The 18,092-nt window shown below is 40.5% G+C and overlaps 1 protein-coding gene across 3 annotated transcripts in view; it reads left to right on the forward strand.

Moving 5' to 3' along the window:
- LOC137613075 (disheveled-associated activator of morphogenesis 1-like) overlaps positions 1-18,092 on the forward strand; it is a 43,280-nt gene that overhangs the window by 12,184 nt on the left and 13,004 nt on the right. For 2 of the 3 annotated variants that reach the window (XM_068341922.1, XM_068341924.1), the window contains exons 2-3: positions 12,864-13,153; positions 16,097-16,186. In XM_068341922.1, coding sequence (XP_068198023.1) covers positions 12,968-13,153; positions 16,097-16,186 — 276 coding nt within the window. In that variant the 5' untranslated portion in view covers positions 12,864-12,967. Of the gene's footprint in view, positions 1-726; positions 1,105-12,863; positions 13,154-16,096; positions 16,187-18,092 lie in introns of those variants that run through there. The other variant, XM_068341923.1, reaches the window with a different exon arrangement.

Consider the following 18,092-nt stretch of genomic DNA (forward strand, 5'->3'; position numbering starts at 1 on the left):
TTATAGTATGTCAAGACTGGTTCTATTACCTCTTCTTAATAAAATAATAATAAGAATTTTTAAAAATCACTACATATAATGGAAACTGCTGCTTTATTAGTAAAAAAAAAAGTCACGAAGTGTTTGTGATGATGTTGTGGGTCAGTAATTACTTATCAGTCAGGGTGTCTGTGTGTGTGTGTGTGTGTGTGTGTGTGTGTGTGTGTGTGTGTGTGTGTGTTTGTGTGTGTGTGTGTGTGTGTGTGTGTGTGTGTGTGTTTATAGAGTTTAAACTGCTTCATATTTTGTCAGTTGTCTTATCAAATCACTTGACGGGGATATGTGCTGTGTTTTAGGTAGCTTTGAATATGTTTTTATTACACACAAGGCGTTCAAGGTAGAGAATGGAAAGCAATGAAACTGTTATGTTTGAAATCCTGTTTTTGACATGAGGTTTTTCAGTAGCCGTGTGAGGCTTTCACCCCCCCCCCCCCGACCCACAACGTTACGCCACATATGTTTTACACCTTGGCTTTGTCTCCCTCCTGCAGCTCTCCAAACAGACCCTCTCTAAACAAACATTAAACAAGTTGTCCAAAGTCAGTATAAAGGGGGAGGGGATTAGCTGGGCGGCGGCCACTGCTCCGCAGCATCCTATTAGAATTGGGAGTGTAAAAAAGGGGTGTGGCCTGGAATGAGTAACATCTGTGTCTGTTCCCTCTGCCCCCACAGCATTTTGCAGAGAAAAGCAGAGAGAAGGAGTAGAGGGAGGGAGGAGAGACGCCGAGAATAAGTTCTCGCCGGCCAGCTGGCTGTTAGCGAGATCTCCAACAGCAGAATATGTTCTATGACGAGTTTAGCCCCTGTTTGCCCCAGTGCCATCAGAGAAAGGGACGCTCCATCTAACTGGGATTCTCCTTCCGTCACACTGACAGCTTCTGGGATTTGACACCCGAACAGACAGATTTGAACCTGTGTGGAATTAATACCTTGAAAATGCTCCGCCGCATGTTGTGTACAAGCATTATTTTTCCTGCCGACAGTGCAGAAAGCGGGATACTGCAGTGAGTTGAGGATATAAAGGGAATGCTCAGAGCGCCAGAGACGAGCACATACTTGGAAAGGGTAAGATGAGCTCAATGAATCGACCTATTATACCTTGTAATCAAATTAGTGCAAGGAAAATTAGTGCAGGAGCCGGCTATCTAGTGATTGGTGTGTGTGTGTGTGTGTGGACCACATGTGACCGGCAGATAGTCTGAGGCTATCAATGTCAGTGTGACGGGAGTCAGGGCTGCTGGTATGCTTTATCACTCCCCAGGATACAGGCTGGTTTCCTCTCACTGCAATGTGAACGATTGTGTCATGTCTGTCTAATTATGAGGTGTCAGTGCGGAAAAGCGTGTTGCTGTAGTAACGGGGGGAGGGGAGGATGACGATGCGCTCCACGAGAGCCCCAGGGCTGGTTTTGTGGTGAGAGAGTTGTCCTGTATGTACGGGGGATGCCCCATAATGACAAGGCTGGTCTGAAGATGAGGCGAGGTGGTGGCAGAAATATGTGTGCCTACACTCACAAACACACGCACACACACAGACACTGACTGCTACCTCCCACTATCGTTTCTCTGTGGTTTGGCAAATGCAGCCCATTGTCAGTGTCAAGTGAATGTGAGAGAGTATGCGTCCATACTTTTTTCCATTACGAGGGAGTGTAGATAATCAGATTGATGAGATGGAAAGTCACCTTGAGCAGAGAGAGTGCTCATCCTTCATTTCTTGTCGCTGGCCATTCTTCTCAGTTTTAATGCCTCAGCTCTGATCAAGACGCTGGACTCGCATCACACATAAATACAGACTGAGGTACTACAAAGGACTGACAGCTACTGATTTCATGGTGCCTCAGAGTGATGATGAGTGAGATTTTACCCTGTAATCCGTAATGGTTAGATCATTTGTTTTTGTGCACTGAATTAGAGAGACAATCCTATTTTGTCCCCTGTAAACATCCATGGCAGATTAAGAATGAGGGTAATGTGTATTTCAAAGGGGCTCGCATTAAATCACCCTCCCACCCAGATTGCACCCATCACCCACCCAGAGGCACCCATCACCCACTGTTCTGTTACTATAGCAACTGAGGAAGAGGTGAAGGACAGCCTGATGCTCAGGGTATCCTGAAACAGAACAATGTCCACGCCCCATTATTGACTGACTGAGAGGTTATCCAGTTCGCTGGTCAGAAACACATTTGTGACCAGTAATGGACTTTGAACAGGATGTCTGTGCCACACAGAGATCATGACGGTGCATCATTGACTAATTCTATATGTGAATGATGGAAGACACCAGAGCTTTGTTCCTTTCTGGTCTTTTTTTGTACTCAGCAGTTTCTCTTCTTTTCCATCTGTATCTCATCGTCTGGTAATTCACAGTGATCCTCATCTTCCTCACAGCAGATAAGAGCACAGACATCACCTGGCTGACACTAATGTGGAGATTAGACTGATTGTCCTCCCTGCTTACTGTTGTTTGGCTGTTAGCCACCGATTTCTGATTTCTTTCTCTTCCCTGCTGTCTGCATGTTACGTTTTTCTAAACCTCTGTTGCTACAGGAAATTACAACAAACTTAATGCTGAATAATGTGAATAAAAATTAAGTTACCATAATCCTCATGATGCTGTTGGATGACAAAGGTGCACCTCATCCTTCCTCTGATACTTACCCAGTGAGACTAGTCATTGACTTATTGATCCTCCTTGTCAGTGGTCTCTGGCATTTCTGTCAGGTGGAAGAAGTCTGTTCATCACTTTTAACAATTTCATTGCTTTTGAAATATTATTTCCAGTATTTATCCATTACTTTAACCAATTCTCTCCATTTCTTTCTGCTTCTTTGGGGGTGGTGTTGCAGTGTCAGCAGGCTAAGCACGATAATCCATACATTTCCTACAGCACTTTCCAGGTCCGTATGGCCATTCTAATGCATTCTCAGTCCAGATGAGACGTCATGGCTGTAGTAAGTTTTTTTTTCTGCACTAGGGTCTCTTCCCGATTTGATGAGCACAGAGAACCAGGAACCTTGTGTATCTATATCATCAGCAAAATCATCGCAAATCTCATCTGCACCTGGATGGCATGGAGCTTCTTGACTGCCTCAGGGACCTTCTAGCTTTTACCTGCCTACTTTCACAATTCATTTAGTATGCATTTCTATTATTTATGTGTCATAATACAGTCAGGATTCACATAAAATCTTTGGTCTGGTTTTCAAAGGGGCTCTTGAAGATTTCTCTTGGTGCTCACTTTTTGCATTGACATTGTTCTAGGTCACTGTCATTGCCTTTACCCATTTGAATTTGAATGGCAGGTAACATCCTCCATATCTTCATCAGACTCTGGCTCCTAGTGCAAACTGTGAAACACATATCCTTGTTCTGTTTTTACAGAAAAAAGTGTAAATAAAATGGAATATTTCCTAGTAAGTGGCTTGTGATCAGATGATTTGTCAGAGACTTCTCCTGTGTGATTAGCACACAGAATATTTACAACCAAATCCATGAATGCTGCCATCAACATCTGTGAGTGACCATCAGGTTCACTCCAAAGTTGACTCCAGCTGTAACTCCTCAAATCAAAACATCTTTGTCTTCCAGTCAGACTGAGAACATGAAACAGTTACAGAAGCTCATTAACTTTTTCCTGTTGCACTCGAGTCACAGCTTAATTAATTTATCTCTTGCTCTGGCATGTGAGAGCAGTTCTTGCCCTAATATATGTTGTTTATTTTGACCACAACTGCTCGCCATTTATGTGCCCTCGTGGTTATAGCCATCTGTTAAATCATTACTTTAATTCAAACTGTTTCAACCTCTGTACTTGCAAAAGGTTTTTCATGCACTGTTTTGCCCTTCTTAAACAAAAAAAGATGTGTTGAAAATGCAATAGTTTAAAAAGAAACTTCTTTTTCACATAAGGAAGTGGATTGATCTCCGTACACACAGACCCTCAGAATACCTGAACCTAGAGTCAGAGAGGCACAGAAATTTTAAATTGGAGAAGCTTTCTTAAACTCAGCAAAGTCTGCAGTTCAAACAGAACTGTCCTGATGGTCCTTTTTTCTTCTTGTTGTACATCAGGTCCAAGCACACAAAATAGTCTGCGTCTATAATGCAAGTGGTGGAAGCAGGCTGTGTCATCATTAAAACACCACTGTTTTGGGAATGAACGGTCATGATACAACAAGCATTTACCATTTGTTGGGTTTCTCTGTCTGTTAAAGCGCTTTGAAATGTGATTAAGCGCTATATAAATGTTGATTGATTGATTTATTTTAGGTTAAAGCACCCTGAAGCACAAACTATGGTGCTGCTGAGTTGATGTGTGCATATGGCGTTGGAATTTGTAATCATTTTGAAATGAATTGAGCTGCTCCAAAACCATTCCAAGAAATTTCTGGTAACTGCAGAAGCATGTTGGAGAGAAGTACCCCTGGTTCGGTGCTGAGTCGTCATTAACTGTATTTACAAACACACTCTGTAATTTTTTTCTTTCTGATTACCGAAATGTGCTGTGATGGTTGTAACTTGATCAATGTGGTATGCACAGGGACCTGCACTTGCAGGATACTGCACACGGTACATTCAAGTCAGTACTGCAAATTCAGATATCTGAGGCAACCATGGAGTCAAAACTTAACTGCATGACTAAAACAGATCACAAACGCTAAGTTGCTACTGGGAAACGGGTATATGTTTGCAATGTGACCATCTGCAGTGTGTAACTCACTGCATGTTGTCACATTTTTAAAAATCTATTTATAAATTGAACTAATCATACTAGAGTGATTTGGATTATAACCCAGACGCCTGTGCTAAAACCTTGGCAAAGAATTTGTCGCATGTGTGTCTTCCCTCTTTGCCCTGAATCTAACCTCCACTTGAAGTGTTGACCTGAGGAAGAATGCTTGTATGTTAGAGTGGGGGGTTGAAGGGTTTGTCTGCAGAACAAGTTTGACAAGCCTGCCTGCAGAAAGAGCAGCCGCTTTTAACATACTTTTTAATCTCTGTCCTCCCTACATTTCAGCAGAACACTCCCTGAAATGTTCTTTTTTTGGCTTTGTGCTATTATTCATTCATGTAAGAGTAAAAGGGAAATACCACTGAGTTACTGGTTGAGGTATGGAATAGTTCAGTGTGTTTTAGATAACATTTAGTTTTATATCTTATTTAAGTGTTGTTTTTCCATCCAATGGAAGATAACATGATTGATTTGTAATCATTTGACAAGTGTAAGTAAATGGACCATTTAGGTAAAAAGCAACCTGTAAAAAGCTGGAGTGAATGATTTTTTGTCAGACAACAAGACATTCCTTTTACCTGCACTCACCTTTGTCTTTCCTTTGTTTTCTGATCAGATTGTTCAAGCTGACTGTCTAAAACAGGTGTGGCTACAGATACAAAAACTAGACTTCACCTAATCTAGTCCATCACAGAATGACTGTGATAATGTCTCATGTAACCACAGCTCTTTCTGAAGCTGAAATTACAGATTCTGAATAAGTGAGGGTCTGCGTACCTCACATTTTTGTGAGCACTACGGTACAATCAGGAAAACGGAATACATTTGTGAATCTGTGGAATGCAAGTGGATTCTAAAAACACTCCAGCCACAGCTGTCCGTTTGGAAGATATTCAGGCTTTAATGAGGGACGATGTGGAAACAATTGAATTACCTGTATATGACAAAGATAATAGAGTGCCCTGCTTTCACTGACAACACATACTAGTGTTGGCCTGCCAACACTGCAGTATGCCTAATAAATCATATTTAATGTAATTGGTTTGAAAACCTCACATGAAATAATTTTAAATATTTCTAGGGGCAGTTTAGAGAGAAACCTCTGACCCTGCTGCCTCAGCATTTTCTATTTGAATGACGGGTCTTATTGGAGTGCAAACAAAATACAATAGCACCAAAATACCATATAGCAAACAAATTTGCACTGAGCAGTGTTTTTCCAATTAATTTAATGTTTTGTAAGGAAAACAAAAATGTCAGTTTTCCACACACATCAAGATGTTTGATTTGTACAAATGTACATCTCTCTGTACTATATCTGCATCCCTGTATGTTAATCCTGTAATCCAAGAGCCGCTGCTCCCACAGCCACGTGACAGTAATGTTCCAGAGGTCATGCCTTTGTCATATCTTGACACACAATCCTGTAATGCGAATGCAGATAACAACACATGCATCAGAGCTGACCAGTTCTGTGACTGAAGCTGTCATGATGCTGATGTGTTTTCTGATTGGCTCCCAGTTGAGAATGATTTTAATCTTCTTTTAACCTGCCAGACAGCATTTCTATAACGGCGCTGTTATTTGCTTCTCATTATTAAGTACTGGGTGATATTAAGCTGTTAGCAGAACACGAGAGGACAGCTTGTTTCAGAATATTGATGAATAGATCAATTCTGTTTGCTTTCAGCTAGGCACCCATGTTGCCTCTGAGCTAGAAGCATGAGGGAGTTCCAGTGTTTTTGTTTTTATTGCGCAACTTTTTTTATTTTGGTAGACACAAAATGGTCTTGATTTCATCCGGCTAAGCAGCCACTCCTGGTCCACTGGCTTGATTTGTACCTGGGTGGCTGCTACCTCAGGCTTTGTGCTTAGAGGAAAGGACTACCACAAACCTTCACTGTGTGCTCTTGAGCCTTTTGTTTGCAGCGGTCCAAACTGATCCAAAATAAATGACCAACTTTAATGAACAATAGTTACAGGGGTTTTCTAAAGCACACTGTAATCCTTAAACCACATTGCATTTTAACTGGATTTAAGAAAACAATACACTTAAAAGCCCTTTTGGTTTAACCTCTATGCACTGAATATCTTTTGGCCCTCTGTTAGCATAGCTGAAGCTACATGCTCCTGAAATAATTTGAGTACGATGAAGAAATGATTGAAGCACGGAAACATTCATCTTGGGTCAGAGGAATGTGAAAAAGCCCTTTTACTAAACAAAACTGCAAGCCTTTATCGCACCAAAACAACTTTGTACAGAAAGTATAAGCTCAGAAAACAGTACGGTTTTTTCCTTCTATTTTTGATGTTATGTATGCAGCCCACAACCAAGAATTTTTTTTTGTTTTTTTTTGTGAAAACACAGGAGATAAAGTGTGGTCTAGAAGTCCTGCCAGTCATCAGCCAAACAACAAGGGTGATAAATTATTCTACTGATATGTTTTACCTTTGTTTAGACAGCACACTAGATCACACACTGTCTCCACTGCACTAATTTTTTTTTGTGTGTGTTTCATTAAGACTATATTACATACTATATAAGACTATATAACCTGGAAGAGGGAGAATGTCTGTGCCTTGCTCAAGGACATTTCAAAATGGCATAATACTAATAATTAGAGCACATGAGTGACATTTCTAAGCAGTTTTCTAAGCAATTCACATTGAAACAACCCTGCGGTGTGTTATTGTGTCGTGTTAATTGTCATCACGGCCCTAATACCCACAACTTCACTTTTTTTTTACTTTTTGCATTTTGCTCAAGAGCTGCTTTGCTTGACTTCTAACAGAAGAGTTGTACTGCTGTTTAGTCGCATCTTAACATTGAATACACAAACACACACACACACACACACACACACACACACACATACTGTTTATATGTAAGACCACTGATGAAGAAACCTGAGGATGAAGATGTCACCCACAGGTTTCTCTCCAAGGTTCAATTTCTGCTGCAGTTGGTGCACGGGAATTGTTTTATGACAGATTGCATGATGACTGTTCAATTATATGTTGCACTTCTGTAATTAAAATGTGCTTCAATAAGTAGTTTCATTGCAGACGTCATTAGTCAGAAACTTTGCTGTTCTTGTCATATTTGTGTGTGGACATCAACAGTTCTCCCTGTAGTGGTTTTCTATTAAGCAACAGCAATACTAATGATATACAACCCACTTAATTGCCACTAGAGGCTACCTATAGTCAGTGCTGACAATATTGAGCAGATAATATCAATCTTGAAGTATGCTTGAAAACTAGATGAGGCTGAAAAAGACAAGACTGAACAAAAAGACAGAAAAGTAAAAGGTCTCGGAAAACTGAAAGACAAAAACTGCATGAAAAAATGTCAGGTCATCTCTGAAATCACATGTGTTGAGTAAGAGTGTCTCTGTGTTTATCTTAAAATCCTCCTCTTGGCTTCTGTGTTTTCTCCAGCTGATCTGACACTTGGACTTGCTTAATGGGCACGCATCCTGCACCAGTTGACTCTCCTACACAAATACTGGGAGTCTTTTTACGGTCCTGGACACACACCAGGTCACTATCTAAACCACATGGCCACAAAAACAACTAGCCTATCCAAGGATAGACATCTCCAACAGACAAAGACAGACGGTTTTTGTCTAACCCTGGGTGGGCGGGTTTAATAATCGGATATGTATGAATGACTACAAAAGAACTGTCTCATTCTGTAAACAGAAGTCCTGATGTTTCTCCAAGATTTGTTTTACATTTTGATAAACAGCATTCTACTTGATTATGTGGAAAGTACTGCTGTTGTTATAGCATTATTATCAACTAGCAGGCTGTTAGCATTTCTTGAATGCCTATTGTCAGGATAACTACTGGTCATTATTAATACTGTTCACGTGCACATGGGTGAATTGATCTGTCCTCTTCCTCGGTGAGAGCAGGTGACCATGTAAGTGTTTATTTGGGTGACAAGGTTCACCTGACTATGAGCGGAATGTACTCTTGTTCCAACAGGCCTCTGTTATGTGCAGAACCTTGACCGTCTGACAGACAGCCTCCTGAGGCTGATATCAGAGGCCTTGGGTCTCCCAGGTTAACAATTACTGCACAAACAAGTATTTTACAGTAACACAGTGTCTGCATATCCAAACTGTTTGAAATGCTCCCACTGTTTTCCCTTGTGGTGTGGCTGGATGTATTGTGCCCACATAGTCTAGCTGTTTTACATTGACACATTCTCATAGCTGGAGGGAGACCAACCCTGTCCCACTCTGCCTCGCACGTTTATACAAAGTTTACAGCTTGCATTAGCTAATGGAAAAGATGGGTAGATTCTGGACTAATATGGTCAAACAGGCGTTGAATTGAAACTTCCCTTCATGCTGGAATAGATGGTGAGATTGAAGCTAAGCAGCTGCTTCTAAGGCTGCTCTTAATGTATTTGACAAAGTCAAGGATGTGTCAAAACAAATACAATATCTATGCGTTAGTTGGGGTGAGCTTCTGTATACATGTACCCGTATGCAGTCATCTGACCCCAGCTATCTGGTATACTTTGAGGTTTGTTTGTTTTGTTTTTTTAGTTGTTGCTACCTTTAGAGAAATGTGATTATTCCAGAAATGGAACTGGAAATGGCATTTTTCACTATTTAGTTTTGTGAGTTGTGTATGTTTGTCGGCCACAAAGAGATGGCAAAAGTGATAGTCACACGTTATTGATGTAGTCTTTCTCATTAGACAATCATTGCCGCACATAACATACAGAGCTTTCCTTGCACCAAAATCTTATATCATTAAATATTATGTTTTTGCCCTCATCCTTTAGCTGTTTTCATGACCGTCGTCACTTTAAGGAGACATATTCAAAGCTGTTACTTTGTGCCTTTCTATGAGGATCTTTATTGTTTTCCATGTTTTCATCTTGTTCTCCAAAATTATGAAATATTATGAGGTCCTGCCATTTGTGAATATTAGTGTGCAAGATTGTGTATCTCTTTGAGTGTTTGCTGTGTAATGAGCTGGTTACCCACCTTTCACCCACTATCAGTTGAAACAGATGTGTCAGCTAGGTCATCCCCTAGAGACCCTAAAGAGAGCAAGTTATAACAGAAAATTAATGGATGGCTATTTAAAGCAAAACTTAAAAAATGGAGGTACATTATAAATACTATATGATGGATTTAGAGAATTCCTTGGGTTTGGAAAAAGTTGAAAGCTCTCAAGGTTGTCCCAAATTAGAAAAGTGTTGCTTTTGAATAGAAAAATCATATATTAACTAGAACGGTGACTAAAATTGGACAGTGATGGCATTTGTCTTTATATAAGTAGACCACAAACCTGACCTACCCAAAGTGACATTTTAATGACTCCACTTAGACAAAGTTGTCCTGGAAATGTGCTCACTTTCTGTTTTAAAATGGATAACATTAGCTGTGACCTGCCCTCCATGCTTAGTGAACCGTGATCTTAGGCGGCCATCGAGTGAGTATCCTGACCATCTTAAATTTAGACTGGATCCCTGCTTGTGATTCTTTCTGTCTGGGTGCAGCTTTTGGGAAAGGACTTGTGAGGGTCAAGTGAACTTGGTTGTGCAGGCAGGCTGTTGGTCACTAAGAAAATATCTTTAGTAATTCCTCCTGGGCAGTTCAACCTCTGTGGTTTTGATGTTTAGCAACAGACCGCTCTGCACAACAGAGAAGCAGACTGCAGAGCTCTTGTCTGACATTATGGCAATGCTGTCCTCAGGCCTATCTGGAATATTACATCTTTATTTTACCAGACAGCAGAGAGATCTTGTGCACTTTATTCCATTATTTCTGGTTGTAGTAGAGCCAACAGGTCTGAGAGCACATACTGTAGCCGTCTGCTCTCCGTCTCTGAGCAATTGTACCAATTACAAGTTAGTAACCAATCAAACCATGCTTTCTCTGTGATGTTTGAGCTGTGCCTTTTCTGAAAAGGTTTCCTCCTTTAAGGTACACTGCCCGGCCAAAAAAAAAGTCACCGTTTGGGTTTCAATAAGCAAATTGCAGTGTTATGATCAGGGGTTGCTTCGGTTGGTCAAGTCTAGGCTCAGCAATATTATTCAGCAAAAAAATTAAGTCAGCTGCGTATCTGAACGTACGGAATGACCAGGCAATCCCATAAATGGATTTTTTCTCCCGGATGGCACGATCATATTCCAGGACAACAATGCCAAAATTTATCGGACTCTAATTGTGAAAGAGTGGTCCAGGGAATGTGAGGAATCATTTTGACACATCAATTGGCCCCCACAGTCCGGAACTTAACCCCATTCAAAGTCTATGGGATGTGCTGGAGAAGACCTTGCAGAGTTCAATACAAGAACTCGGCGATCAATTAATGCAATTCTGGACAGAAATAAATGCTGTGATGTTGTACGAGGTTGTCGAAACAATGCCGTGGCAAATGCGCATCGCAATCAAAGCTACAGGCAGTCCCACGAAATATTAGAGTGCTTGACTTTTTTTTTGGCCGGGCAGTGTATTTTATTATTAGAGTGACCTGTCACTATTGATGTTTGATTAACCGCAATGAAACAAATGTTGCGTGTGTAGGTCAGTCTAATCCCAGGTAAAATGTGATCCGAAGAGATGACAGTTAAGAGCATGACTGACAGTCTCCATCAGAGCCTACGGCCCTAAAGGCTCTGCAATCAAGGTAGTTGAGCTAAATTTCTAAAGCTGACATAGTAAAATGCTCACATGAATAAAATTGATATTGATTAGGTATTTTTTTCTTTTTACGATGCTCTACCATCTGAGTCTAAAATGTTATGTTACCTACAGTAATTATCTAGAACAAATCAAGAGAAAAAAGACTTGCTTTAGGTTGTTTGGTCAGTTCTGAGCTTCTTGATTTACCTTAACCTGGATGACTGAGAACCTACACAGACATAATTATCAAGAATATCAAGTATAGTTTGGACAGAATAAAAATAAATATTTATCCTCACTCACAAATGCCAAATGGATGTCACTGCCTGAAGTTGGATGATCACCAAAGTCAACTAGGTTCATTCTCTGGGCACCATATGTCCGAAACATCCGGTTATCAAGTTGTTGTTGGTTTTTTTGGGGGGACTAAAGGAGTTGAACGGCATACAGACAGCTATAAATGATGAAGAACATGAATCCTCACCTGGCAGAGAAAAACCTTGTGCAATGTGCTCAACCCTCCTCTTCAATGCTGATCATTCATGACAGCTGAGTTGACATGTATTTTTACATGTGCCATGTGCAGGACAGATCTGGCAGTAACCAACCAGAATTGCACACATTTCCTGCATTACTGATAGAAATGCAGCTGCTACAGACCAAATGTGTAATCAACCCAGGAGCCAACATGCACTCTGTTTTTTTTTTTTTTTTCTTCCCCCATTTTCACTCCTTGTGTCTCGACCATGTTTTTTTATTGACCCACTCTGACAAGCTAGTCTTTGAAACAACAGAAATCCCAACACAACTCTCCCACCGTGGTCATTGTGAACACACCCTCTAATCATTGCTTGTTTGGTCTTTAGAGGAAAGCCGAAGCTGAGTAGGAAGGAAGGGAGATGAAAAGGCCTGAATGCACTAATCCTGGCAAATTATGGTCTCTATTTCAAACATTATGCTCTCACGGGGCTCTATTGTGTAAACGATATAATTGAATATTTTGCTGATCCAGAGCATTGTACTTTCCCCTTAAAAAATGACCCTACATCATTAACAATTACTGAGGTAGAGCAGTTATAAAAAGACTTCTAGCCTGGATTGGTATGCATCATCTGCCTCTACTCATGACAACATGGCTGTATTGTATTACTGTGGGGCTGCAGATTTCATATAAGAGAACAGAAACTATTAATGTTTTTGTTTAGCGCCATTCTAATGCGAATATTTTACCTACAGTTGAGATGGTCTTTATGCCACAAAAGAATGGAAATAAAAATGAGTGGAGCTGAGACACTCCCTGTTCAAGGACCTTATTATCTTCTGTTGTTCATCAGTCTCAGAGAAAGCTTTATTGTTTGTTTTATTGTGTGAGACTAGCTTTGACATTATCATGAAAAGTCATCATGTTCCTTTTCTGTGTTGTGTCCACAGTACTCTCTGACGGAGGCCAAACTCTGAGGTGGAAGAGGCTGTAAAGAGGTCCTTAAGGAGCCTCTCACCCTCCCTACCTGACCAGCTGGACGCATTGAAAAAGCATGGCTCCTCGAAAACGTGTTGGCAGTGGCCGTGGTGGCCTGTCCTTCATCTTTTGCTGTTTTAACAGCAGTGATCACCCAGAGATCACCTACAGACTACGGGAGGACTTTGCCCTGCAGGCCATGGAGCCGGCGCTACCGATGCCAGGATACGATGAGCTGGATGGCATGTTTTCTGAGCTGGTGGTAAGACTTTATTCTGCTTTTTCTTGTGGAGGATCAGGAGATGAATGGCAATGTAAGAAATTATGTTTAGGTTTCAGCCTTTATTCATCTCAGCATCATCTTCCTACCCGCTTCATCCGCTTGCGCGGGTCACGTGGCGCTGGAGCCTATCCCAGCTGGCATAGGGCGTGGGGCAGGGCAAACTCTGAGCGCAACGCCAGTGCACCGCGGAGCTATACAGAGACATACAGCATTCACACACTCACTCCTACGGGCAAATGGAACGACCAATTTTCTCTCTAAACCTGAAGCGCATGTATTTGGAGATGGGAAGAAGCTGGAGAACCCGGAGAGAACCCACGCAGACACGGGGAGAACATGCAAACTCCGCAAAGAGTGGGACTCGAACCCGGACCCGCCTTGTTGTGCGGCAACAGCGCTACCGACTGTGCCATCGTACTGCCCAAGGTTTCAGCCTTTATTTTTTTCTAAATAAGTAAACTATATTTTTCTTACCATTAGCAATTGAATAGACCAAAACTCAGGGTTACTTTTTTCGCTCAGATCTGCTATATCCAATTCATCTGTGCTTCAGACTTCCATTCCTGTTCAACAGTATTAAAATCGAATGAATGAGTCACATTGTTACACCGAGTGACTTGTCTTTTGTATGGTCGTGTTATTTATTTTGAAAGAAGCCCACATAAGACATCCTGCTGGTCTGCTGTAAATATACCGTAATTTATACCCACTGGAGGACCAAATGTGTGTTCATCTGCAGCTGATAGAAGTCCCCAACAAACGCTCTGTTTACTCCTGTTGTTAACCATGTTTGCCAAAGTCTACAGTGTCCAGATGTTGAAGGAAGTTTTCCCTTTAAAAAATTGTCATCCGTTTTATAGCTGTAGATTCTGATTTTACAAGTCTTGGGGTTTACGTCTTTCAGAATACAGATTATAATATTTTTTTACTTGAAGAAACCCTCATTGAAACAGTTTTACATTTTCCTTTCATTTAAACTTTAAATTCAGCAGAACACAGATCTCAACATGTGATTTGGGAGACAGATCTGAGATTCAATATTAAACCATTCACATGATCACAATCACAATAATATCACATATGTTATGAGATCATTGTTTTCAGGGTTTGTTTTTTTATAAAAAAAGATGTACTGATTATTTGTCTTTCTGTTTCTAACTTTATACAACTTTTGAGCATTCTTCTCTCTTTTTAATTCTTAAGATTATCCCTTTAAAAAATGGCATAATGCTAATGATATTAAAGATAAATATTGCCAATTACACAGTGGAAATGATATTTTTCATGAATTTGTAGGATGATTATGATGAAGATAATTGTTTTTGCTGTTTAAAATTTATCCTAGTATACATTACATTTTATTGTCATGAAATCTTAGCTGTGATTTACATGGCTAGACAACCACTAACAAACACCTCTTCCTCCCATCTTTCGGATTGTTTGAGCAACGAGGCCGGGCTTCTACTCTTCCTGTCTTATTGTCACTTCTAATTTGTAGTGCTCTCCTTTCTTTTCTGCCCATTTCCCCCTTCTATGGTTCCCTCAGTAATCTAAGAATGACATTTTTGCACATCAATAGACCTCCTTCAGGAACCCTTAGTGTCTCAGCCTCCTCCATCTGCTAATTGCTTGTTTTTGTCCACCACCCTTTATGAAGACATAATTGAGTGAGTTGAGTGTGTCGACAAGGAGGCTTTCAGTTGCTTTGTTTATGAAAAGAAAACAGCCACGTGCTTTTATATTCACCCAGCATGAGCCACAATGTGCGTGTAAAAGGGGAAAGCCTCACTGGAAAAATGTGGAACCAGTTTGCCCATCTGCTTTGTTACGACCACTTAAAGCCAACTTTGGAACTTAAGATTAATATGCAGAGCCTTCCGAAACCTGTAAGTCATGGTAAAGCTCCCCCCCCCCCTGCATCCAGAAAGATGGAGCCACTCTCACTCAGACAGATCATTAACAGCTGCTCTTAATGATCTAAAGAATCAATAAAGAATGCTATTGAATTTTGTGGTGTATTCTCATTCAGTGCTTTCTATTAAATGTGTGGATCCTAATTCATGACCTCAGTTAGCCATCCACAAGACCATTTAAGGACATTTGATCATCCACTTACAGGGTTTGATGGGGACAGCAAAGACGATTCCTGAAGGCAATTCCCATTATGAGTAACTGTCTTCAAACATAAAGAACCACATTAGCTTAATTTAATTTTTTCCTTTTAAGTAACAACTAAGAAATAATAAACCTTTGTTTGTGTTTAAATAACGTGCACTGTCCTGGAACTTAAGAACTTGAAAGCATTCTCATGAAACATAATTGTCGAAGAATGTAACTAATGTGTATTAAAAAGCGAAACAGAGGACCATTGATGTGTAACACAAATGTACTATTGTTATGTGCATTTAGACTTTCACAGAAAGCTCTCTGGTGTTTGGTCAAACACTTAACAGCAGCACCCTTCCAGTTCCTCCATGAAACATCATCTCTGAGAGGCATGTTATCTCCAGATGTGTGTTACCACATGTTGAGCAGACAGACCATGCCTTCCCTTTCTCCCCCAGTACTCACCCATATAGAGCAGAAAAGACATATGATCTGATTCGGAATATAAGTCCACTGTGATGCACACCTATTTGTGATGATCTTTAGCACAAATATCACAATATGAAACTCCTAAAACGTTTTGGTGAAAAGGCAGAGATGTTTGTCTTGATACATGTCTGGATTTTATGCGATGGATAATTGTGCAGCACATCTGTGTGTTTTGATGATATTGATCCGTTCGGAGTGATTGCTTTACTGACTGTGTGCAGAAAGGTATATTCATTGTTAAAATGTGATGTAGAATTTACGTACTTCCACTGAAAACCCCATTTCATTTCTTAACTGTTTTTGCTGTTATTCCCCTCCACTTTGCAGGATGAGCTCGACCTCACAGAGAAACACAGGGAAGCCATGTTTGCCCTGCCTGCAGAGAAGAAGTGGCAAATCTACTGCAGCAAAAAGAAGGTAAAGGAATGTTAAGTCAAATACATCAGGCGCCACAATCCAGCTGCAGAGCAACTGAATATTGTTTGCATAATGAATTCTGAAATATAGTACTGGTACATTCACTACTGCATGAACACCCTGTGTTGTGTTGCCTCTGCCATTAATTTTATGTTACTCCAATCCTGTCAAAAGTACTGTCTAATTACTTAATTTACCATTTCTACATAATAAGTCTTACCAGATCTCCACCATGGATTACTCTTTTAAATGAATACTACTATAGTTGGATCTAAAAATAAAGATGAGTAGAAGGAATAAAATGTTAAACTCAGTCTGATCCATCATGTAGTCCCCTAACAGAGTAGCCACTGTAAAGAATGATAAAATACTACAATATGTGCCAAAACTGCACAATTCAAAAGATGTCTCTTGTTTCTCTCGACTTCAAAGATGTTGAGGTTCACGTTTCATTGTGTGATTGTCCTCCAGCACACTTCCTTAAAAGGAGGATTTTTAATAATGCTGTTTCTCTTTTTAGATAAAACACCTGCCCCATCAAAGCTTTGGTGTAGCTATAACATTCTGTACCTCTCTGTGACAGCGTCATAGTTCATTATGTCTTGTCTTCACAATGAAAGGACTGTCAGCTGTTCCTCCTTTCTCTCTAAATTAATCCCTCCTCTTCATGCAGGAAATCACACATGCCTGGCCTAGTTTAGATCGACAGGAGTTTAGCATTGCAGCTATAACAGAATGTGCCCCCACATTTTTACCACAAGGCTTCTCAAGGCCGCATGTGAGAGTGGAGCATATAGCCTGTTCAGACGAAATGTAGCACATACACATTTTATCTTTTCCTCCATCTGGCCAAAAAGTGGAGGTGAGGAGTGTTATGGTTTGAACTGTTAAATGGATACTTTGCATGTTAGTTCAGTTAACACAGAAAGAAATAGCTGCAGAAAGTGCAAAAAATAAAAATTACATCCACAAAGTATTGGAATATACAAAATCCACTAATAAGAAATTGAAATGTTTTTTTGCTGTCGTATGAAGAAGTCAGTTAAATATTAATGTTAATCTCTTTATCTTAAATTTTGATAATGTGAGTGAGCATTATCAAAATTTAAGATACATTTTAATAATGCTCACTCACATTTTTGACCTGATTCTCATATCAGAACTTATAGGAAGTCACTGGTTGCCCAACATTTAGTCCAGCACACATCTCATGGTAAAACTGCAATTTACATTTTTCCATATTCTTGTAATGTGTGGAATCAAAATACCTAAACTGAAAGCAAACCAAATTTTCTGTAGCTTTGTATTTATATGACACAGCTTCATTCATCTCATGTATCTTTCCCTAAATGCTCAACTACTCTGTTTCAGCGTCAAACTTGCCTCTTAACACGTTGATGTCCTGATTGCGTGCATTGGCCCCAGTGTCCATTAGCTCGTAGGAACCAGCTGGGAGGGTAGTCGAAGTGGAATCAGCGCAGTGGATGCTCCCATTTCTACTGTGTCCCAATTAGTAGGCTCAGTAGGAATACTGTCAGGACCCAGATGTTACTCTACCTGTGTTTAGGTTTATAGAGATTACTTAGGGCTTCAGTGTTGTCGTGAAGGTGGAGGAGGATGTAATGCAGCCCAGTCTTCATCCACCTACAGAATGAAGGAGGAAGGAGAGACAGAAAGGCATCGATTTTGCTGACTTGGCAGCAACCTCTGGCCCAGATACAAACTCACAGAGCCCAGAGAGAGCATGTGTGAAAGTGCGTGTGCATGCACAGAGAAAGGAGCAAAAGCTGTCCAAGTCAAACAGGAAGGTTTCACTTCCACAGGTACAAATTCTGTGAGGCAGGAGGAAGGTGTCATCATCAGGGTCCTCTTGGACCGCCAGTGTCGAGGGCATGGCGATCTGCTT

Source organism: Antennarius striatus, chromosome 19 (genome assembly GCF_040054535.1).
Source record: "Antennarius striatus isolate MH-2024 chromosome 19, ASM4005453v1, whole genome shotgun sequence".
Classification (NCBI taxonomy): domain Eukaryota; kingdom Metazoa; phylum Chordata; class Actinopteri; order Lophiiformes; family Antennariidae; genus Antennarius; species Antennarius striatus.